This window comes from Nannobrachium achirus (genome assembly GCF_963921795.1).
Source record: "Nannobrachium achirus genome assembly, chromosome: 14".
In the NCBI taxonomy this organism is placed as follows: Eukaryota; Metazoa; Chordata; class Actinopteri; order Myctophiformes; family Myctophidae; genus Nannobrachium; species Nannobrachium achirus.
The window spans coordinates 54,536,861-54,562,721 of NC_137821.1; the positions used below are offsets into that span (position 1 = coordinate 54,536,861).

General features: G+C 42.1%; 1 protein-coding gene across 1 annotated transcript in view; it reads right to left on the reverse strand.

Moving 5' to 3' along the window:
- LOC308298144 (phosphatidylinositol-binding clathrin assembly protein-like) overlaps positions 1 to 2,926 on the reverse strand; it is a 110,031-nt gene extending 107,105 nt beyond the window's left edge. Inside the window, exon 1 of the mRNA XM_080741700.1 lies at positions 1,393 to 2,926. Coding sequence (XP_080597826.1) covers positions 1,393 to 1,522 — 130 coding nt within the window. The 5' untranslated portion in view covers positions 1,523 to 2,926. The remainder of the gene's footprint in view (positions 1 to 1,392) is intronic.
- Between the last annotated feature and the right edge of the window lie 22,935 nt (positions 2,927 to 25,861).

The following is a 25,861-nucleotide window of genomic DNA, read 5'->3' on the forward strand; positions in this document are numbered from 1 at the left end:
GCAGATTGAGAACAGCCTGTCCTTCCTGGCCATGTTTATAATTATAAATCACCGCAACTCTTACAAAGAGTGACTTATTAATAGCTGCGACAAGCAACACAGCACGACTTTCAGCTCCTTCAGATCACAAATATATACAGAGGAACTACACAAGAACCACACTGCTCTGACATTATGTCTGCGATTCCCAGCAAGAGAGCATGAAAGAGTCAAGAGTGAGAGTTGAGAGGAGAGTGGTATAGGTCCGGATAACCTATGGCCAGGCTGCAAGATGATGATGATGATGATGATGATGATGATGATGAGAGCAACATTGGCCATCACCTTCTCTCTCTCTCTCGCCGGAAGGCTTTATTTTCCTTATCAATTCTTAAAACAGTGTTCACGTTATCGTGGGGCAAGACAGACGAGACCATTACTGTCTAGCGTCTCTACACACAAAATCAATGCACAATCTATAGAGTCCTCCAGATCGGCCCCAGCCCGCACATTACCTCGAATGCCATGCCTTCAGAGAGACAGATTCACAGGAATCCGCTGTGAAGGAATGTGTGCCGAGATAGGATAGGACCGGTCTGTCTGCTTAAAAAAAAAGAACTGGCTGACTTCTTAACCACTTAAATCCCATTGTGGTTGAGTGGCGTCCCTCAGGGATCTATGCTAGCGTCTTTCCCGTTGTCTGTTATTGTGGGGAAAGCTTCCGCTGAAAATAGCTGCGATGTGTTGTGAGCTTGTCGATCTGCTATTTTTCCTGTGAGAACTTTCACCATAACACCGACGCTGGGGGGTTTAAGTGTTTAAATAAAGGATGATTTCCCCACTTTTCAACCCATATTCATATAATTCGTCCTCGTGGGCTGTGGGCAGGCCAGAAACCCATCGTCTTGTGACATCATCGATGGGGAATCCAAGCTAATGGAAAATGCAGGCTTTCAATTCCTGAAAAGTTGCAATGAATGTTATAATGGAAGCCATTGTTCTTGCGATAATAAAAATCGAAATATATTTTTTTTAACATTGTCTAAAAAATAAATCTGTTAAACGACGTCACAAGATGATGGGTTTCTGAACTTCCCACAGCTGTCCTAAGAGACACAGACCAGGTAGAAAACATTTGTGCTATTTTATCATGAACAAATGAATGAATTAGTGAGGAACAATTATATGAAGATACGTTGAAAAGTGGCAAAGTCGTCCTTTAAGGCTCATCTATACTTGGTTGCATGCAATAAATACAGCAGATTTACAAGCTCACCACAGTGACCACACCACCATCACCAACAAGAAGGACGCATGGCGAGCTTGTAGATCTGCCATTTACCGAGCACGACACCGGCACACAACTATAAGCATAAAGGCACATACATAACTCATGCTAGGCGATATACTCACAGTCGAGATGCTTCTTTTTGGGTCCGCTGACTTCATGTGTGGTGGCCTTGCAGACGGCTTTGCTGATGGCTGACCCAGTCATGCTGTGCTGAGCAGCGGCGATCCTATCCGTGATGGACTGGCCCGACATCCTTCCCTTTCTCGTTCCTCGCCTCTCACTCAGCTAAAATAGCACAATAATGATCCGATCAATGGATCGCGTCCCTGGGGAGGGGGTCGGATGGAAAGACGTGACTTCACTGTCAAGTGGAGGCGGAGGTGAGAGGGTTCAATAGAGAAGAAAGCCCCTCTTTGGTTGTGGGTTTTGTTCAGGTGGTGGGGGTCACACACAGGTGGCAGCCAGGGAACGGACAAAAATGTCAAAACCTCCCTTTGGACGCAAAGCCAGGACAAACACTAGTAAAGGAAAACCAGCAATTAACGAGGCTAATTGGTGGTTCTTCTGACTTTGTTATTATCCCTTAACAACTATCTCGTCATCTATTCTAGTAAAACAGCCACACACATCTAAACGCACATAACACCACGCTCACTCACTCACACACACACTCACTACTTACACGACACGACTAATCTAAAAGCTGTAGTTTTTAGTGTTAGCTAATGCTTCCGTCGCAGCAGCAGCACTCGAACCAGGAAAGAGTCCCACGGTACTGGTGTGATTGGCTGTAAACACTGGAATTCACTTTCTGGCCACAAATAAACATAGCTAACCTGTCCTCCTCCTGTTTGGGGGGTGGTTTGTTACTTTACTCTCTGGGATTAAGAGATTAAGAGAAACGCAAAACAAACAAAAAAATGTAATCCCCCGGATTAAGAGAACCAAAAAAATCACAGTTTGTAGCAAAAAAACGGTTAAAACAATCACACAGGAAAGAAAATCCAGAGTTCCTCCTCTCTCTCCACGTCAACTTGGCTTGACTGTAAAACGCAGCAAAAAGTCAAGAATGGGGATAGAAATGTGTGCTAAAACCTCCTCCCGTGGAGCAGTGCCAGTGACCGGCGGCACATTGTGTAATAATAACAACACGCAAACAAAAGTCAACCAGAGGAGACTTATTATAATGTCGAGGAGGAGGCTATGGGTGGCTTCTTCTTGGTGGCTTCAGCCCCGCTGACAGCTGCTGCTTCTCAGGGAGACGACAGGAGGAGAGCCGGCGGGCTGCTTGCTTGCTAGCCTCTCCGGTAGGAAGCTAGCGGCGGAGCTAGCTTTCCAAGAAGTAGTAGACTTTCTTTTCAAGTAGGGGGAAAAAAATAAACCTCCCAACCGCTTTCGACACGAATGACAGCTTCTCAATTCGGCGTCTTCTTTTTAGGTTCTTTCTCTTCCCCCGCCGCGGCCCGTAACGTGGTGTCACACTCAGTTAAGAAGTGTTCCGCCTCGACATTGTATTATAGGTGTGTTTTTTGTTGTTGTTTTAGCGACACGTCCAGCAGCGGCAGTCCTCTACTCCTTCTTCCTTCTCCCCCGGCTGTGTGAATAGAAGCAGTGGGCTTGGGGTTCAACTTCTCTGGTCTCTCCTCCCTCCGTCCGCTGGCTGCAGACCGGATGACTGACTGGCTGCACGGGCTCTCTGTCTGCTGGAGGTGGGACGTTCGCGAGCGAGTCGAGTCTTTTGAGCGGCTCTTTTGAAATGAACGATTGATTGATTGATTGATTGAAGAATTTATTAGAAGTTTGCAATAGAAAAAGGTACAGTTTCATGACAGTACAAATCACTGGTAAGGTCAACTAAAAGGAGATCCTAGAAAGCCGAGGCTTATTTCCACAGGAACCACACTTTAAGTATCTCATTTAACGGGATCCGGTTCGCAGTGAATACCCTGAACAGTTTTTAATTTGCTTGATTCAATATTTGATGTAATGTTATCTGCCCCTCCAGGCCCAGGGCCTCTCCCCATACACATTGTAACTTCAAACTCCATTTTAACCATGATAGATTCATTAAAAACACCCATTATCTTTTCTGGTGACTCATACCCCCTAATACGTGAACAGGCCGTGTTTTTTCGATAAAACTTTTCTTTTATATTTAATCATGTTTTATTGTTCCTGTGCCTTGAAGGCCTGATAACATTTACATCAAATATCTAAATATTGAATCAAGCAAATTAAAATCTGTCCAGGGTGTTCGTAAAAGCCTGATTAGACGATAAAGTGACCAAAGGTTTTTTTTGAAAGTGGAATATCCCTTTAAGTGCTTTCTAGGAGCTCCTTTTAGTTGACCTTGTGAACTGTTCCGTCATGAAACTGTACCTTTTCCTATGCAAACTTCTAATAAAGTCTTCAATCAATCAATAAAAGTATCAATACTTCAATGTAGAAATACTGTTACAAGTAAAAGTAAAATGTTCGTTGAGTAAAAGTACAAATTATTGGTATCACAGTGTACTTAAAATACCAATAGTAGAAAGTAGTCATTATGCAGAATGTTCCATTTCACAGGTTTTCCAATGAATAAAATCTAGAAAAAACATTTGAAAATAGCAGATCTACAAGCTCACAATGTGTCGATCGCAACCAAATGGCAGAAATTTATTATACATATGGCCAAAATGTAGATAGGGTTGAAGTGATTTGTAATTATAATCAAAATCTACAAAGTATAGTAATAACTAAAATGAGCCAGTCTTTTGAATGGCTCTTTTCCATTATGGATCCCAGAGATCCGGCTCACTTTAAAGAGACATAAATCCCATCTCTATCTCTCTCTGCTGGCTGCCGTCCCATGGCCCGGAGGAACGGGGCGGACGGCCGGCCGCGCCACGATTGGCTGGCAGCTGTGGCGGGTTGTCAGGCAACCGCTGGATTTTTTTATTGTATTTTATGTGTTGTATTTTAAGTTGACTTTACTTTTTTTTTTTTTTTACATATTTAAGTCTGTGGGTGCCTGTCTTATGATAATGCTTTCTAAATAAATGTGACTTTCCCATGCTAATAAAGGAATCTAAGAGAGAGAGAGAGAGAGAGAGTTTTTGATTGATTGATTGAAGAATTTATTAGAAGTTTGCAATAGAAAAAAGTACAGTTTCATGACAGTACAAATCACTGGTACAAGGTCAACTAAAAGGAGATCCTATAAAGCCGAGGCTTATTTCCACAGGAACCACACCTTAAGTATCTCATATAACGTTGAAGAGAAAGAGAAAGAGAGAGAGAGAGAGAGAGAGATATTATGTATCCACATTTTCGGCACAATATAATTTGTTACATAAAAGACAAACATAATCATAGGCGTGTCAACGTAATGTGGATTTTTATCTCTGTGATTAATAGTTAGGGAGGGGGCGGGTCTACCACTTCAAACAGCTGACAGGGGAGGGGAAAAGGTCAACCTCTGTCTCCCCTGGCAACCGCCTGGCCAATCGCAGCGCGACCAACCCTCCGGGTCATGGGATCTAATACTCAAAATGGCAGAGTAAAAAAAATCAGCTGATCTCCGAAATAGTTATTGGACGAGACCTGAGAAGAATGTGTAACTTTTAAGGTGGAACTGTCGCAATTGTTGCGGAATGTGCAGAAATAAGTGCTTAAATTATCGCTACGACTTTGACATGGCGTAATTTTCTTGGCGTGGAAATGATAAAACCATCTCGTTGAAGCAGTGCATTCATTTTATACGGTTGGCTGTTAGTTGTGTCGTTTAATTGTCCCTAATTTAAGGTAGTGATAAACGAATCCTCAGACGCTGTGTCCTTGTTTGACTCGAGTGTAACTATGGAACATGGTGTGCCTAAAAAATAATCTGTGAAAGGCGTCAATGCTGCACAATAGGTACAATATAATAACTGTGGATGCCATAAACGAGCAGGCAGCAATGCACAATTTCATACCAATATGATTTCATAGGATGCAGGTGGACTGCTATATGCCCAGCCCAGTGAGAAATGGCTCACAATAAAACGAGATAGAGAGATGAGATGATGCAGACAGACAGATTTAGGCTCCTGAACCTGCACTTTTGTCATCATACTGTATGCAGCAAGGATGGCACGTCAGGCACGATAATCGTTAAAAAATGCGATAATTGTATCGTGGAGATTTAAATTTATCGTGAAATTATCATGCACTGGAATCAATTCACCTTTTGTTTGCCGAGCTGCATGTCCAGTAGGCTACCATTTAAACCCTACAATGTATTTTTTTTTTTTGAGCGGTGGTCACAACGCTCCTATACGTGGCCGTGTGTGTGGGTCTGTCTGTCTGTCTGTCTGTCTCCGTGTCTGTCTGTCTGTAGCCTGCAGTAACCTTTTCTGACCACACATGTTAAGGGAGGGGCGCTGTTGCACACACACACACACACACACACACACACACACACACCACCGCTCAGTTCACACGAGTGTGATTTTTCCTTTTCACTCCAAATCTCTTTGCCAAAAAATAGCAGATCTACAGTTGTGACGCGTTGTGAGCTTGTAGATCTGCGATCGCAATAACCGTAAATTGCAATTTCTTTGGTCACAATAATCGTGACATGAAGTTTTCATATCGTCCCCCATCCCTAATCATGTCAAATATTCAAGTACATTGAGTGATGGTCAAGACCTCCATTTAAGTTGTGTATAAGGTCACCTAGGGAGACATCATGGTTTTGTGGTTATTATATGCTTCCTGTGTCCTTAAATGCCCTTATAGTGAGTATAAGGTGGCATATTTCACATAGTGCCATGCTGACTCTCTTTGGACTGTGATGATGGATGGATGCGTATTTGCACCATACACATGCACGCTTTTGTGTACAACTGTGTGCGTGGAAGCCAGCTCGAAAGTATGTCTATGTGTGTGCACGTCTGTGTGCAAGTGTGTGTGTGTGTGTGGGGGGGGGGGGGGGGGGGGCTGTGTGTGTGTGTGTGTGTGTGTGTGTGTGTGTGTGTGTGTGTGTGTGCGTGCGTGCGTGCGTGCGTGTGTGCGTGTACAGTATGTCTGTCCGGTCTTTGGGCAGGTCCATAAACTTGCTGTTAGTGGCTTGAAAAGTGCTGTCTGTGGCCAAACAGCTACTGTAGCTAGATTCTTTCCTCCTCATTCTCTGCTCTGCTGTGCTTCGCAGCCAGGCTGTGTGCACAAGAAAAGATGCCATATGTGTACCAGAGCCTGACCGATGGCTGTTTTTTGGGTCGGAGGAATGCCGGGCCCCGATTTAGGATAGACCACCGATTATTACCAACTAGCTCTTACCCGTTCAAAGATATGAGCTCTGAAATGATGTGCAGTGTGTGGGTTATGGGGTGTGCACTGTGCACACAGTATATGAAGGATGGAAAGTAACTTTAACTGGTGCTTGCATGATAATATGTAGGAGCATCAATGTAAGAAATACCCGTTTCGTTTAATGGCTACAGAGATACTGTGTACCGATCTGCATGATTTTTGGACAACATCTGTAACAGGGCCAGACCCCAGACCCCGTGCCCCTTAAGAAGTACATTTAATTTTTTTCACCTGTAGCCAAGGTATGGTAGCTGCCATACCTTGGCATACCCAATTGATGCTTCTTGCTTCACAGTACGTCCAAAGGAGAGTCAGCATCGCAGTATATGTGAAATATAGGGCTACCTGACTCAGTAAAGGGCATTTAAGGACACGAGAAACGTAGCCACAACACAACCAGGTCTGGCACATTCTGCCGTTCTTCAAAAATAGCACGATCTTCAAGCTCACGGCACGTCGCATTGTGCTTGTCTGCTATTTATGTCGGTCTGCTATTTTTGAACGTGTCTGGACACTTTGGAAAATGTTCGCCTTCGATGGCATGGCCAAAAATAGGGCCACCAGGTTGAAAGTGGTTGAAAACTGGGACACCAGTGTTGATTTCGTCGACTGTTTGTCGACTGTGTTTTTTTCACTGACGAAAACTAAATAAAAACCAAATAAAAACTAAGCTGTGATGACTAAAACTAAGACTAAATATAGTGACAATTTCGTCAACAAAATAAAAACTAGACTAAAACGTTAGGGAGGGACTAGTGGAGAAGAGAGCCATTTTATGTTTGGTTGCTCTCAGGTGTTGCGTGCTTTGCGACGCGTTGTGAGCTTGTAGATCGGCTATTTTCGGCACACAACCAAGTGTAAAATTAGTCATTACGATGCCATCAAAGGCCTGCCAAAATACATTTCAGTTGACTAAATCAAATGTAGATTTAGTCTCCTAAAATCCTATGTTATTTAGTCGACTAAAATTAGACTAAAACTAAAACTTTTCAGGTGACTAAATTATGACTAAAACTAAATGACATTTCATTCAAAAGACTATGACTAAAACCAAATCAAAAATTGCTGTCAAAAACAACACTGTGGGACACACATAAGCTGCGTAATTGCACATATTAAGTGATACCTCAAATAATTGCCAATATATCAGCCAGACTGTCAGACCAATACATCGGTCAGCCTTTGGTGTGTACTCTTAAAAAAGTGTCCATGTAATGTCAACCTCTTGAACCCTTCCCTTGTGGTATAATTTGTGCGTTCAAGGATAGCGCGCGAGAGAGAGACAGTGTGTGTGCGTGTGTGCTGTGTGTGCGTGCTGTCGCGAGTGTGCTGTTGCGCGTGTGTTGTTCTCGGAGGGGAACCAGTTCCCACCAGGGTGGAAGGCAAACAGCTTTATTTTTCATGTGTTTACCACCACAGAGGCTGGTTGAATTCATGGAATTCGACAGTCACATTCAATATTTGTCTTTTAGGAAAGGAAAACAGGCATTCAGGACAGTGGTTACCTGCCAGACTGGCTGATAGAGTCAACAAACATAGTAGCCACACATGCTGCCAACACAGCACAGGCAGACAGCTGGTGGGTGGAGTCAGTCCTACCTACAGGCCTTTTTGGCTTCCAATAGTCTGGGATCACTTCACTTTTCGGGGTTGTAACCGCTCTGGAGCGGAAACCACAACACGTCATGATGTACCGGTAGTACTCCGATTCAGTTTTAACCCAAAATATTCCCCTGCGCTCAAGTCAAGGACATACTTTTAAGGACTACCTAATAAACTCCTTGATGCGGAGTAGTTTTGCTTTTGAAAAATGTGTTGGAAAAATGGGTATATGCATCTTTTAGTCCAATTGTTAGCGACTGGCAAGACTACACTAGGCTACTCGAGCATTTTAATAGGGATTGGGGAAACAAACGGGGGGAACCAAATCAAAGCGACGCCGCTTCTTCTAGTGGTTTCCGCGCTTTAGGCGGAAACCAAGCGGCCTGTTGTGAACGAACACCAGGCTTTCCCCCAGAAAGCCTGGTAGGCGAGGTTAGGCTTCCAAAGAAGTGTTGAGATGTCTTAAAGGAGCTGTTGTCAACTTTTTCTTGAAAAACGGATGCTAAAATGAAAATAGTTTCGAAAATATTTTATAAAAAAGAATGTACCGGTATTTTTGTGTTTCTTTTCAAAAATGACCGCAAAAAGCGTAAAATAATGATTTAAAAAAAAGCCATTGTCAGGCTGACTTTGTTTACATCCCTGTTCTATTCTTTTATATGGATTCCATACCCTTTAAACCTATTGAAAAATAGCAGATATACAAGCGCACAGCACGGCACCATTTTCTTTTCTTTTTTTCTCCAAATCTTTGAATATATATATATTTTTCAAAGCAAACTAACTCAAATCTCTGCTTCTGGGGGGCCCTGACAGGAGCAACATATTTTGAAATGGGGGTCCTTTGCCAAATACTGGGGGGTCATTGACATGAAAAAGTTTGAGAACCACTGATTCAGAAGAAGGATTTAAAACACATTTATAGAATCGGGTCAAAATATTCAAAGAGACACATTTTCAATAGATAAAGCATAAAATAATGCAAGTGGTTAAAATCTAATGTGTCACAAATGCGTTCCGGGTCAAAGCAGTGATTATCAACCTTTTAAATTTCCAGAACCCCCCCAGTTATGATATGCACTAGGCCACGGATCCCAGTTTGATAACATGTTTTTATGTCTGGGATCAATGGTCATCAATGTGTCCGTACACAGACAAATCTGTGTCCGTGGCCAAAGAATTGGCCTTGTCCGTAGCAAAGTATTGATTTCCTGTTTTACACACCGTTATAATGTTCTCATTTTTATCATAATACTCAATGACTGAATGTCAATTAAGTCTCCGGATTTTCTTCATAATTTGACACCGATTCACTATTATGGCACTATGGCACATTAGGAGTCCACTTGTACAGTGGTTCTCAAATGTTGTATTTTCAAGGACCACCATATCTCTGAGAGTGGACAAATGGACACATTTGTACACTCTGAGAGTTACAGACCTGTTCTGGTAATTCACGGCTAAAGTTCTTTATGGGTTTCTGGGAATATTAGGCTATTGTCCGTGACAAAATGTTTGACAAAGCCAACATGGCAATGACCCCTTATCCCAATCTACACTGTAAACTCAACAGAGTTCATTTAATTCTGAGAGTGAACACATGTAAGCATTTGAATTGTACAATCTCTGAGTTACAGGCCTGACCACTGGTGGTCACCGGACAAAACTTTGAGAATCGGTGTCTTAATGATTATTATTATCAGTTGATAGGCTGTGTGAAATGTGATATGTGATATGTGAAGACAGGACAAATGGAACCTTTTGTGACAATTTGCCCTCCTGGTCCCCAAACTGTGGAATAAACTCCCTGTCGCACTTAGAACTACAGACTCACTCCATAGCTTCCGCCGTAGACTGAAGACTCACCTCTTCAGACTCCACCTAAACCCATAGCACTACTGTAAAATTCCCCTTCCCTCGGTGACCACACATGAAGCTAGATAGCATTTTTAGGTTTAGAACGTTTTTTTTTTTTTTTTTTTTTTACTGATTAGGTGCGTGGTCTACCTATGTTATTGTTTTTCTAGATTGATATATGCATTTGTTGTATTGTTGTTGATGTAGGCCTACTGACATATTAGCTTCCTTATTATATTGATGGATTACCTGCTTATTGTAAATTGCTTTGGATTAAAAGTGTCTGCTAAATGCCTAAAATGTAAATTGTAATTGTAAGTCTTTTGACAAATTCAAACAAAAGACCTTGCATTTGCATTGGTTGAGCTATATCTGACTCAAACCACCAAAACAAACACTGGAAATTGTAATAAAAACACAGGGGGAATCACATTTTACTTACACTTACATTTAGTTGGAGGCATTCCTGTATCATGCCATATGAGGAGAGGACTCACCCTGGGGACCTGCCAGCCCGCTTCCGCTGACTGGCACATTTTTCCTTTGCTACTTGTTCTGGGAACACCTGGGCTATATTTGAATAAGGAGAGGAGTCGCTTGGTACAGAAACCGAACACTAGGTGACAGTTCAGGTTTTCAGACATAGCAGCGTGAGTGCTGTTAGCTTAATGCCGTTCGTTTTTCACTGTCTCCCCTTCTGTCACTTCTGTCATTGGCGAACCAAGGGTAAAGCCTCATTTACATTATGCCTCGACAAAAATAAATGATTCTCCGCCGGGGGGAAAAAGTCGACAGGGTCGTACGACGAGGTATAAATGAAGTTGAACTTTATCTTCTGCTTCCTCGGGGTATTCCCAAGGACAGTGTGTGTGTGTGTGTGTGTGAGCGCGCACGTGCATGTGTGCGTGTGTGTGTGTGTGTGCACGTGCATGGGAAAACAAAGAAATGAAGAAATGAGAGGAAGCAGCCACAGTTAATGGAAGTGGTTACCAGCAATGCACTGCTTGCTGAATAGTTCCTCTTCGTCTCTTATATCTCTGTCACAAGCAACGGACACCGTTGCTTGTGACAGAGATATAAATTTTAAATGGAAACTCTCAGTTAAATTGATAGGGCATTGTGTCAGTCTGTCACGCCCAGCCACACACCGTTTACATGACATTATTGTAACACAAGAGCCGTTTATTGCCACACTGCGGGCATAACATAACATATGCCTGGCTGTCGGACATTTTGGAGTGAAGTCACGCTTGATAAATCCAAACGCACAGCTTTAAAATGGTCAGCAGCGACGTTGCCTTTATTAAAATGAATGTGACTGCGGCACACTTGAAATGTTTGTGCCACACATCATTGGTAAGTGCAATTTCTACTGAGTGCTTTATTTGCCTTCAGGAGGGGTGATGTGTCGCCACCTGCAGGCAGACAGGGGGAACTCCCCATTTCCATGGCAACTGGATGCGAGAGAACCCCCGGTAGCCCCTGGCAACTGAACTCTCAGATGGAATCTTTCTTTCCTACGAGACCTTCGGGCAGGAACTGTCAATCACGGAGGTATGAGCTGCCCCAGGGTGGCGAAATATAGAAAAGGCAAAGAGGGGGGAAATGGCCTCTGAAATGAAAAAGTAAATCCCCCTTTAGATCAGATGGGCACTTTCCCATGGAATGGTTTTCTATTAACGAGTTCAGGCAAACGTCTCGGGAGCCCAAGACATGACAACAGTTGTGGACTACTAATACAATTTCAATAGCATAAAACTGAAGGAAATGAAAAAAAGCTTCAAATTTAAAACGTGTTTAAAGGTAGCAGCTCTAAATACTGTAGGTGCAGTAGGTCTAGATGCCTCTCAATGGTTTGTAGTCCTTAAGGTGGTTGTATTCCATTGTCTAGCCTTATTTTATCGCAAGAGTTCACAAATCTTGCTGCTATGTTCGCACATTGTTGTATTTCTCCCAGGTATGGGAGTTTTTTTTTTTGTCGTTGGTCATGTTTACGAACTCACTTTTGGGTGTGCGTAATCTGTGGGAAGTATGTGTCTCTGATGTCTTGGTATAGTGGGCAGGTGGTTAGAAAGTGTAACTATGTTGTGACTGCGGGCGGTATTATCAGGTATTATACTTGGAGAAAGATTGTTTTCAAAAAAAGTGTACAGAAAGCGTTAAAATTATGTTTTTCATGTGGCCACAACCACCTGCCCATTAATTTAAGTATGCCTGGTTGTGGGTGGTGACCCAGCTGAAGTTAGCCACACCTATAGCTCTTTATGTGTTTCTGGTAAGATTATCATCCACTCGTGTTTGTCCATGGCAAAAAAAAAAGTTCACCTCAAGCATGGCGATGACCGCTGAAAATAAACAACGAAAGAATATAACGTTGTTGTCGGGTGGAAACCTCGTATCTCCAAGTTTCAAATCTGTACGTTCTTTCGCAAAGCAAAGCCCTGCTTCGCCATACAAGGCCGTCGCACAAAAGTAGTGAAAACAGCAGATCTACAAGCACACAACAGGTGCGTGCTTGTAGATCAGCTGTTTTCACTAGTTTAAATCATTTCTAAAATGACAAATGCAAAACCGACGGTTTTGGACATACAAGGTTTTCACCCTACGACGACGATAAGTATATTTCACTGAGGTAATCAGGACAGGTACACTTGTCAAAACTGGTATCAACAGCGGCGCGTCTTCTAAACAAAATGTGGAACAAATAGGCTATCGTGAGGAACAATCAGGTACAAGGGGGAAAATAACTAATTTCAATCCATAGCGGTCTTCCTCGGGCGGTGTCAAAGGGCTTTGATTATTTCATTGAGAGGATGCTCCCGCTTTGTTTATTCATCACTCCTCTGCCCGTTATCGGGGCCCCTGACACCTCCGGTTTTGAATTATTAACCACGCACACATAACAATGAAGTTAATAAAACAAGCGGAAGCAAGAGAGGTTGCATAGTCTCCTAGTTCCGTGCTTGGTTCAAAACCAGACCATTTGTTTTTCTGTGACCTCTTTTTGTTTTGTTTTGCTTTGTTTATTTTAGTATATTTGCTTTTATTTCATGTATATTTTGTTGCATCTGTTTTATGTTGTGTCCGGTTTTGTCTTAGATGGTGTTTGTTAAAAAGAGAAAAGGGACACAGGGACTAAATTATATTGAAACCCTAAACCAATGGTATGATGCGTGTAACCTGCTGTACCCAAATAAATAAATAAAAAATAAAAAATAAACAGTCAATTGCATTTCTGATACGTTCGTGCTTGGGCTGAAATCATCCATTTCATCAAATATCTTCTGTAATAGTACAATATTAAGTTTGACACACACCTCATAGAGGCATGTTATTCATGTCTGTCAACGGCACACACTGTACCTGAGGCTGATTCTGTCTTCTTATGGCTTCTATAGTTTTCTTATTTCTAAACTCAGCACAAAAAGAAAGGAAACTTGACTTTGGTCCATTGTATCTCCCCTTTAATAATACCAAATTGTATTGTGTTTTATATAATTTTTATCATTGATTTGTCACCTTTACAACGAGGTACAGCTTGTAAGCATCGGGTATTCGAGGCATGAGCTACACAACCAAACGTTTGGGTAGCGCCGACCAATTTTTTGCCAATATGGCTTACAATGCAAAATTTGCTAACATTGTTGTAAAGGTGACAAATCAACGATAAAAATGATATAAAACACAATACAATTTGGTATTATTAAAGGGGAGATACAATGGACCACAGTCAAGTTTCATTTCTTTTTGTGCTGAGTTTATATCAGTAGCTGCATTTACATGGACACTTTTAATCAGATTAAAACAAGATTTAAAATAAATCAGATTAAAGTTATCCATGCATGTAAACACCTAAATAAACCTGATTAAATCCAACCTGATTTTAATTCTAATCGGGTGCAGAGGGGTGGTATAGACATTTTTACAACCTGATCAAACACCAGATCAGATTGATCTCATCACATGTAAACACTTGATCCAAAACCCTCAATCAGGTTTATTTTAATCAGATTGGAAGAAAGGTGTCCATGTAAGCGCAGCTACTGGTTCTCACAATGTTACACATCAAGGACCCCCAAAACTATTCTATGTATTTGGCCGCCGACCACCATCCCAAAATATTTTGTTCCAGGAACCCCCAGAAGCAAATATTTGAGAGAAAAAACGTTTAAAAAAGATATATTCAAAGTTTTGCATAACGTTTCCAGATTTTTCAAAAAATAGCATATCTACAACATCTTTGATATGAGCCTTAAACTCAATGTCTGATTCTGTGTACATGTGCTCCCTTTGATTTATAAATGTCTGTGTGTGAATGCGAGTCAATGTGTACCCTTCTGTACGCAAGTATGTGGGCCAGCGTGTGTAAAATATGAAAACGAAACCTCCTTCATATGCCTTTTAAAAAGTTCTGAAGAGAGAAAAAAATATACATATCTGAAATTCAAGTTGCTGGGATGTGAACTCTACATGCTTTCATTTGATCCCATTCAGATCCGGAATGTTCCATTATTCAATACTGATGTAATTGATTATTAAACAAATGATCTTTCATTTATAATCTGTTCTCTCTCGTTCAGGCTCCTCAATCCAGGTCTTATCTAATCAGCAGTCTCTGATCTATCCGTGTCTGTGATTCTCGGGAGAATCGGAAGGTTCCTCGTTTGATAGCTGGGCACTTCCTGGTTTAGTGACCTTGAGCAAGAGACCGAACCCCTCGCTGCAGCCGATAAGCAGCCTGGTGCCTTGCATGGTTTTCTCCACCGTAGCCACTGTGTGTGTGTGTGTGTGTGTGTGTGTGTGTGTGCGCGCGCGCTTGTGTGTGTGTGTGTGTGCCTGTGTGCGTGCGTGTGTGTGTGTGCGTGCGTGCGAATGGCTGAATGGGAGAATGGGAGAATGTAATGATTTGGATAAAGGTGCTGTCTATATAGGCCAGTGGTTTTCCACCAGTGGTCCTTGAGGGGGTTCCAGGTGGTCCCCAGCTAAATGACGGAGAGTAAACAAATGGACCCTTATAGATCTTTAACTCTTGAGAGAGTAAAATGAAACCAAATGCATTTTACGGAGGCACGGTGGCGCAGTGGTTAGTGCTCCGCTTCACAGCTAGAAGGTCCTGGGTTCGATTCCCGCCGGGGGATGCTGTGGGCGCTGGCGGCGTGTTCCTCCTCCGCGTCATCAGCGCCCACACCCTAGGTGGGGTTGGCGATAGGGCCTTTCTGTGTGGAGTTTGCATGTTCTCCCCGTGTCTCCTAGGGTTGATACCCTCACAAAAACATGCACGTAATCCTGGTCTCAATAATGCCTCCCCCTGGCCAGCCGGGGCGCCTGATGGAGGGGAAAGGAACTGGTTGGAATAACGTGTTCCTTCCACGCGCTACGTCCAAACCAGGGAAATCTCCACTGTCAGGTGAAAAGAAGCAACTTGGACTCCTCATGCATAGAAGGAAGCATGAGGTCAGTCCGTTGTCTCCCTTGGCGCGGCAGAGGGAGAGCAGAGCCCAGGATTACATAGGCAATTAGCACTGGGTGAAAAAATGGGTTACAAAATTGTGGGATACAAATTATAAAACAAATGCATTTTACATTCTCAACAGTTTTATTATTGTTACCCGAGAATTAATTTACAAGACGTCTACACAATTACAGAATGTTGAAGATGTGTTATTTTGGTTGACCTGCTATCACTCCCATCTATTTTTCAATAGTTAAAGCACAAAATAATGCGTAATAATGCGTTTCCAGTCTAAATGGGTTAAACCCCCTCCCCCTATGAAGGACATTCACAACAATATATATATATATTTATCCTGTTATTTAAGAATGTTATGGACTGAGTGTACGAGGCTTAAATATGATAGAGGTGCAATGCATATCGGGGTATGTTTTGTTGTTGTGTCGGTTTTGTTTTGTTTTGTTTTGTCTTGTTCTGCCCTGTTTTGTTGACAGGGTTAGGTTTGTTCTAGTCTTATTGTTAGTCTTGATTGCTTTGTACTTGTTGAGTTTTTCGTTTTGTATTTGTTTGTTTATGGGGACTTGATCCACACACAAAACACTTGGCTACTGCAGTGCCTGTCCATGTTTGCTTGTTTGTACTGGAAAATGAAATAAAAATTACAAATTATATAAAAAAAAGAACATTCATGGGGGGCCCCGCAGTGAATCCTTGTACCCAGGGCCCAGAATTTGGAGCGACACCCCGGTCTCTCCACTTCGAGGCCCCCCAGGCTGCCCCAGGAGCAGGAGGCTGACCACGGTTGATACTTATGCAATATTACACCAGAGGGTGTGGGTTATCATGATTATTGGCACGCCTGCGGTGATGCAGGACCTAGCCCGAAGGCGAGTTCCGTAGGCAGCGCAGAAGCAACACACACCCTCAAGTGTAATATTGTGATTATACAACAGTTAACGAGATATTCTATAGAAATGTGTAATTTCTTAAAGGTGTATTCAGTGATAATGAAAGTGGCCGGTGGTCACCTTGTCCCTTACTGGCCTTACAGCATGGAAATGTTTAGTTTTTTATAGATTTTTTACACCACTATAATGTTCTCGTTTTGATCATTAGACCCAATCACTGAATATTGGTAGGCCTATGTCTCCAGCTTTAGGATATGTATGATACTGATTTACTACGAGACTGTGGCATTTTATGAGTTCAGTAGTTAACAATCTAGGCATTTAGCAGACATTCTTAATTCAGATCGACTGTGGTTCTCAAAACGTTTATTTGGACCATTATAACTAAACATCATAACATAACTACGGCCATACTCTACCCTGATTGGTCGAGGACTGGCTGGCCACCTCTGATAACCGAATCTAGCTATGCTCGTAACACGGGCCATGGTGGAAGTCCTTATATGGTCAGCACACATTCTAGTGAGGAGAATGATTGGAAAATGTACCAATTATATTTTTATTTGAATTAAATACAATCACTGAATATACCTTTAATGCCACATTTAGCTACAGTACTATGTCCCTGAACTTCAAATGAAAACTGTGTTAGGAGAGGGAGCTCTTCAGCTCTTTCGCGACCAGCACAGCTGATTATCTTTATTTGATGAGACCTGTGTGGTACCGGTATGCTCATTATTCACACATCAGGTAGAAAGCTATTTCAACCAGATTGCTTTGTTGTATACTGCCTGTTGTATAATAAACAGTATGAAACAGATGATACAGGCCTTGCACTGACTGGCCAAAGCACTATACTGTATACATAAAGTCTTATGCATTATCAGTGGTTGCTGTAGGCAACACACTATTGTTCTGGGTCTGAGAATGTTTTTGCCAGCAAAGTAAACCTGCCTTTTGTTAACCTTTGCACAACAGAAAAGTGAGGCTTTTGATTAAGGGTGCAACAATACATGCATTCGTACTGAACCGTTCAACGCGAGGGTGTGCCGTCCACATTCCCCTGGAACCCTCTCAAGGACCCCTAGGGGTCCGCAGAGCCCACTTTGAGAACCACTACCCTAGAGATTGGGAAACCGCATTGTTCAAATTTTGAACAAAAATATACATAGTTATAAAAATACATTTACAAATCAAGGACATTTCTGTTTATTTTTTGTATCGAAAAAGTATCGACCCGTGTCACCAAAATATCGAACCGAAGCGAACCGTGAATTTTGTGAAACCGTAGCACCCCCGAGAGAGAGAGAAATAGAGAGAGAGAGAGAGAGAGAGAGAGAGTTTGTGTGTGTGTGTGTGTGTGTGTGCGTGTGTGCGTGTGTGCGTGCGTGCGTGCGTGCGTGTGTGTGTTCACGCGCACTTGTTCATATGCCAGGGAAGGCTAATTCATGCTTTTATCTAAATTAGCCTTCAGCTGTGATAGACGCAGATCTTTTGCCAAGCTGTATGTACAAGATCAACAACCAGATGTTTTGAATGTGTAATTCAGAATCCGTGCCAGGGTCGATTCGTCCCGTCATGTTCATTCGCATGCGGCACATTAGGGAACACAATCTGCAGTGTTTTGACACGGACGAGTACAGCGAGTGCACTAAAGTGTGCTCTTACTCAGACATCACGTCACACATTATGAGCACAGACCCTGTCTGCATGGAAAACAACGAAAATGTAAGGCATCATCCACAGGCGGGTGGTTTGAAAACTGTGTTTTCATTTAGAAAACGCTGCTTTCCGCCCACACCCTAGGGGGGGTTTGGCGATAGGGCCTTGTGTTCCTTCCACGTGCTGCGTCCATCCCAGGGAAATCCCCCCTGTCAGGTGAAAAGAAACAACTTGGACTACTCATGCATTGAAGGAAGCATGAGGTTTGTCCGTTGTCTCCACAGGTGTGGCAGAGGGAGAGCAGAGCCCAGGATTACATAGGCAATTGGCACTGGGTGAAAATGGGTTAGAAAATCGTGGGATAAAGATTATAGGATATTAAAAGAAAACGCTGCTTTCAAAAAGAAAACAGTGTTTCTAAAGGCAACTCCTCAAACATGAACTAGACTGAGGCTCTCGTTATTCCTCCAGGACAGTGTTGGCTAGACCACACTCTCGCATCATAATCCTGGAACTTAGTTTTTGGTGAATAAGTATGGTATAGAGTACAGAAAGAAGCTAGCAAGGGTGCTACTGGTGTCCCTCAAACCACCGGTGCTCATGAAAGGGAATACAATGAGAATAAGAGGACAAAATGTGCCAAAGAGGCCCTGGCACTCTGGTGGTTGGAGGTCGTCTCCTGGAATTTAGTCCCCGTGTTTAGTTAGATTGCTGGTAGATTGGTTGGTGCAAGATATCCAAATTTGAATCCTGGGTAAAACATATGGATTGCAGCTTTAATGGTGATATAACTGTAATTGCTTTTACCCTATCACCTAAGAAGGGTCCTTCTCCCACTTGTTCAAATTGATTGATCCTGTTGTGTTAATTGATTTGCTTGGCTCCGTGATTGGACTTTAATTGTTCATTTCCTTTGTTTGTTCAGATGCCCGATGGAGGTCAGATGACCCGAAACATAGCAAGCGATCAATAAAATGGTTTGTGAAAATAGTGTTGCTGGACAGCTCTGTGTTAACGTTAACGGTTCCTCTACTATGCACCTCAAGATAAGGTAGGCGTGCAAAAATACAGGCAGTAGCAGAGTGGGTAGTGGGACTGTTTGGGAATCGGAATTAAGGTAACTCGGCTCACCCATTAAGACCTGAGGCCGATTAAAAACAATCACACCTAGTGTGAAGTGAGTGGCGCTATTTAGTTTCGTTTATTTGATCAACTCACAGTAGCAAGCATACATTTATACAAGTCTTACATCCACAAAAGCATACAGTAAGAGAACAGTAGTACTGTTTGAGGTGATCAAAAGGAATAGGCTGAAGCTATAAAGCTTATGGATACTACATATTAATGGTTTAAGATGCAGTAATAAGTGTACAGATTCATCATATAAAGAGAATGTAAATAAAAAAAATAAGAAAATGTAATTACAAGCCCAATACATCAGCAATAGCAAATCAAAGAATGCCTGTCCTACATATTCATGGTTTAAGATACAGTAATATGTTATAAGAGTGTACAAGTTCACCACATAAAGAGAATGAAAATAAAAGAAAATGTAAATGAAAACCCATATACATCAACAATAGCAAATCAAAGAATGCCTATCCTACATATTCATGGTTTAAGATACAGTAATATGTTATAAGAGTATACAGGTTCACCATATAAAGAGAATGATAAAATGAAATGTATAGGAAAACCCAAATGAAAACCCATATATGAGTTAATATCATCAAGCGCCCCCTCGCCAATCACAGCGCGTCCTGCGAAGCTTGGCCAATGGGACCCTGGGCGTTTAGACTTTGAGCTGTTTGTGCCAAGATGTAGGCACCGGACAAAGCCAGATGTTGGAGCTATAGCTCCTGTTCCAAGAGCACCGCGAAAATGACAGTTTTCTGTTAAAAAAACAATATCAGTGGTTTTCAAACTTTTTCACGTCAAAGACCCCCAAAAGTATATGTATTTGGCCGTAGACCGCCATCTCAAAATATTTTGTTCCAGGGATACAAGAAAGCAAAAATGTTCCATACAAAAAATATATATATTCGAAGATTTGCACAAATTCTCATGATTATTCTAAAATAGCAGATCTACAAGCCCGCAGTGCAGCACAAAGTGATCTGTGTTTTTGTACATTAACGCTCTACTACTTAAAGGTATATTCAGTGATTGTATTTCATTCAAATAAATAAAAATATAATTGGTAAATGTTCCATTCATTCTCCTCACTAGAATGTGTGCTGACCATATAAGGACTTCCACCATGGCCCGTGTTGCGAGCATAGCTAGATTCCGTTTTCAGAGGTGGCCAGCCAGTCCTCGACCAATCAGGGTAGAGTATGGCCGTAGTTATGTTATGATGTTTAGTTATGATGGTCAAAATAAAAGTTTTGAGAACCACAGTCGCTCTGAATTCTGCTAAATGCCTAGATTGTAAACTACTGAACTCATAAAATGCCACAGTCTCGTAGTAAATCAGTATCATACATATCCTGAAGCTGGAGACGTAGGCCTACCGATATTCAGTGATTGGGTCTAATGATCAAAACGAGAACATTATAATGGTGTAGAAAATCTATAAAAAAGTAAACATTTCCACGCTGTGACAAAATGACCCCCGGTCACTTTCATTATCACTGAATACACCTCTAATTGATTATACCACAGCGTCACACAAAAGTATCAAAAGTAACAGATCTGCAAGCTCGAAACGCTGCGCGAAGCAACGCGCTCTGAGCTTGACGATCTGCTCCTTTTGTTATTTTCTGAATTTGAATCCTGAAAAGTAACAGTTTTGGATGAGGTTTCCACCCGACAGAGACGATTATGTTATTTTCTCCGGTAAGCCTGTACGACAAGATACAACATTCACAACCCCGACAAAATGTGAGGGGACTCAACCATAACATAATAGCCTTTTTTCTTTTTTTTTGCAACGGAAACAGAGTGGAAGTCATAGAGAAGAAACTCTTTCCCTGTCAAATCCTTTATCCTGTGGTATATTTCATCCTAAAAAAGGGAGCTTTAACCCATTTAGGCCTAGAATTACTGAATGCTTTAACCAGTGAAAAATAGCAGATATACAAGCTCACAGCGCGGCACCAAGTGTAGATCTGCTATTTTTTTTTTAAGTCGTGAAAATTTGTGCAAATCTTCGAATATACCGGTATGTATTTTCAAAGCGAACGTTTGTAACTCAAATTTTGCTTCTGGGTGGTCCCTGGAACGAAATATTTTGAGATGGGGGTCCGTGGCCAAATAAATGTCATTTTGGGGGTCCTTCACATGAAAAGGTTTGAGAACCACTGACATAGTAGTCTCTCAAGAACAGACTAACTGAGCTCCAGTTGAGTGAAAAGGACCTTTTCTTTGACGATGGCTGGCCAGATTGCTGACATAGAAACATAGGTTTTTCAAAAAACCTTAGAAGGATTCAAAAGACACTTATAGAATCGGGTCAAAATTCTAATTTTCACGATAAAAAAAAAATAGCAGATCTACAAGCTCGCAGCGTGAGCTTGTATATCTGCTATTTTTCAATAGTTAAAGCATAAAATAATGATACACAATAATGTGTATAAATGGGTTAAATGATGTGCAGGCCGTCAACTGTTCTCGGGTTCCTGCAGCGCTGTCCATTTATTCGATCCTTTCAACCGGGATAGTCTTTCTCAGTGTGTGTCAGTCTCCAATGACTCGTGCCGTATCCTTTTTTCATTGGGATTTTAATTGGACTTTTCCATATTGGCAGTCATTTACATGGAAATGTCACCGGGTGAGGCTCAGGTTGGGACAATTAACAATGACAGTAATGACTTTTTCATGAGCACAGTTTTCTTTTTTACGCACAATTAATACAGAGGTGAAACTCATGGGATGACGGGTGATGACATGGTGGCGCGGAGAGACGGCTGCTTTTGTGTGCGAGCTCCTGCTCTTCATTTCGCAGTTCTTTACTAAGAAAGATCCCTGCCAAGGTGAAGGCTGGGATGTTTTTGTGGGTTTGTGTGCGCGCGAGCGCGAGCAGGGGTGTCACAAGGGGGGGAAAAGTGGGACTGAGTTACCAGGGCCCAAGGTGGAGGGGGCCTGGAATTATTTTATACTTTAGCTATTGAAAAATAGCAGATATGCAAGCTCATAGCGCAGCACCGAGTGCCACGCTGCGAGCTTGTAGATCTGCTATTTTTGAAAAGTCGTGAAAATGTGCATGTGCAAAACTTTGAATATATGTATATTTTAAGCGAACATTTATGACTCAAATTTTGCTTCTGGGGGGTCCCTGGAACAAAATATTTTGAGATGGGGGTCCGTGGCCAAATACATATCATTTTGGGGGTCCTTTACATGAAAAAGTTTGAGCACCACTGACATACGGTAGAAACAGTTTTTTCAAAAAACCTTTTGAAAATTTCAAAGACATGCACAAGTTTCCGCGATTTTTCAAAAATAGCAGATCTACAAGCTTGCAGCGCGGCAAACCACTAGATTGATCACCACTAAACCTTTCTTGCGAGGCCTTTTCGGTTCATCAGATTATCCTGATTATCTTTTGGAGGTCTACTGCCAGTGGCCCTGTGGCTACAGAGCCCTTTTCCATGTGGCATCATATTAACCAAGGGTCTTCAACAGGGGGTCCGGGACTCCTAGCCTAGGGGGTCCTCAGAGTTACTACGGGGGGTGGGGGGTGGGGGTTACATTTACGCTAGAAACAGACTGTATCAAATATGAGTAACTGACTAACATAAACCATACAGAGCCACCTCCCCGACAATATTGCAAAGACCGTTTGTTTATTTTTGGACCACAATGCTCATAGACGATTTTAAGATGACTCAATGTTATTCTCCATAGAGAAATTACTTCCGTGAACCGGAGGATGGGCGAGTCACGTCATGACCTCACTGCTCTATTCTTGACGATGCATGCCAAAATCGGTTTTAGATTACGTAGACCATGTCTAAACATTCAAAAGTGTGGCTTCTTCTATCAGCTTGTATTTTTAATCATGGATAAAGATATTATCCATGATCCTTTTATCAATTGATTGAGTCTGCTGCCTCCTGGTGGTTGAAGGTTCGTAAATATAAAATGTATAAATTACAGCTTCTTGTGTAGCTAATATCTAGCAAACAACCGTGTTGCATCATTCTACAATATATTATTATTATATTCTTTTTATCTTAGATTTTTATCCCTCAATTTTGTAACCCATTTTTCATCCAATGTCAATTATCTAATCCTGGGCGCTACATTCCCTCTGCCAACCTGGGGAGACAACGGACTGACCTCATGCTTCCTTCTATGCATGAGGAGTCCAAGTCGCTTCTTTTCACCTGACAGAGGGGAGCTTCCCCAGTTGGACGTAGCGTGTGGAAGGAACACGTTATCGACCGAAGACTGTACTGTAGCCTTCAACACATGGCTTTATTAATCACATATTGTTTATTAGATGTGTTTTTCATCAATGCATAATATGAAAAGGAAGGAAGTTACAATTTGAACACAATAGTCAAACAAACACATGCATGACTCTGGTGTACCACTAGCCTGGCTCCAGAACCTGAATCACTAGGCACGCCCCTTTAAAAAAATGTTTCTGCGATTCAGTGTGGTCTGGTGGTGCTCTCATTTAAGTGGTTTGCCTCGTTTGGAAATCCACAGCGAATCAGCGTCGCTTCAACTCGATGACTTGGGGCTTGTGAACAGTGTGGGTGGGGTTTTCCCAGAACTCATGTGCGATTCCAAGTAACCCAGCGCCGCCGCCGCCGCGCCGTACTGCACATTCCCAAACATAAACATCGAGTCGCCCGCCGCGATAACATGCGATAGTATCGTTTTCGCTATGAAACATAAGTAGCAGACGTGTTTTACTGTGTTTGATTACTAGGTTGTAGCAGCACTCCTATTATGCCTGTTTCTTTGATTAGTAATTAAGTAGCAACAGGTTAGGTTAGCCAGCCACATAGGCTAACACCAATAACAACTACGTCATCTGCTTTGCTACTGTTGTGATTGATCAGGCGGTGAACCAATCGCAGAAGATTGCCTCTTTGCCAACGCCCATCCCAGAAACTGCAGCTGATTACAGTTTTTCACGATTGTTAACCCAAGTTTTTCACTACATTGACTACAATAACGGCTTTCTAAAAAACTGCACACACAAAACTGAAAACCTCACACACAAAATGCTAAACCTCACACTCCCTTCCCAAGATGATCACTTTGCCATCAAATCACTTAACTGTGTAACAAAATGGAACTCATGTTTTATTTGGTACACACAGACATATTTTCAAATGACACATACCATTCATTCAGTACACACAACTAAGCATTTGCTGCACACCACCAAGCATTTACAGCACAATGAAGTGCAACTTTGAAAACACAATCGTTGAAATGGAGCACACCATATGAATGACAATAGATCTGGAGAATGAGCTATTTCTCCTTTTGTAAAATGACCCCGTCACTGTTTTTCTGTACAAAGTGTACATGATATCATATTTAGTTATCATGCCTCCGTTTCCTGTCTGGCCAGAGGGCCTCATCTACATCGCATGCAATGTTATCTCTGTCCAGGCATCGCTGGAAGAAGCGCCTTGAGTGGCGCATAAAGCCCTGACAGGCCTCAACAGTGACATCGTCACAAGCCTCTTCCATGGCCTGGAGCAGTGGGACCTGGGTGTGTGGGTTCCGTTCATACACCTTCCACCTCCAAGCTGGAAAAAAAGTAATCCTCAAAAGGATTGAGGAAAGGCGAATAGGGTGGCAGGTACAACACAGAGAAAAATGGGGGTGGTCTTGGAACCGCACCCACGGACACGAACTGCTCGGTGGAAGCTAACATTGTCCCATATCACTACAAAATGTATCCTTTGTGGGTCATCAATGTGATCTGGTGGCACTAACTGCTCATGCAGGCCATCTAAGAAAGCAAGGAGGAGGTCCGTATTGTAGGCCCCGAGGTGCACATGCTCATGCAGGATGCCATGGTGATTCATTGCAGCACACATGGTGATATTTCCTCCCCGCTGGCCACAGTGGCCAGGGACCCCAACAATGGCCCGCTGGCCAATGATGTTTCTGCCCTGTCTTCTCCTCTTGACCAAATTGAACCCGGCCTCGTCCATGTATATATATTCATAGATCTCATTTGCTGTATCATGCTCTTGCATCCTCTGAAATAGACATGAGAATGCAAGTTAGTATGGACACAGAGAGGTCAACACAGTTCTTGTTCGGGTGTGAACATGTTTCCTCTTCCTCCACGTCGTGGTAGTCTTTCAGTCCTGCAAAATACAAATACTGTGAACACACTGTATTCTATTGAAAGGCAGTATTGTATTACAGCATATAAGGCCAGTGGTGTAAAAAGTACTACAGTAACATATTTTACTTACGTAAGTAAAAGTATCAATACTGCAATATAGACATACTGCACTTTAAATTAAGGTCCTGTTACAGTTTTTTTCGATTGCTAAAACACAAAAAGCTAAAATTAGGCAAGATTTTCACAACCTTTACTTCTGTCCCCAATAGCTTGACTCAATTTGTTACTACTTTAGATTTCCTTATCATATTAGACTCTGACTTTCCTTCTTTACACTCTGATGTCAATTTCACATCACCTTGTTGTCAAAACACAACACACACTTTTCAGGTTTGCACACACTTCTCACGTAGAATCTCAAAGCATCAATCCACAACACACAAATATTCAAATCTCTAAACTTTCGGGTCTGGCGTCAATTACACATCACCCTGTTGTCTAAAAAC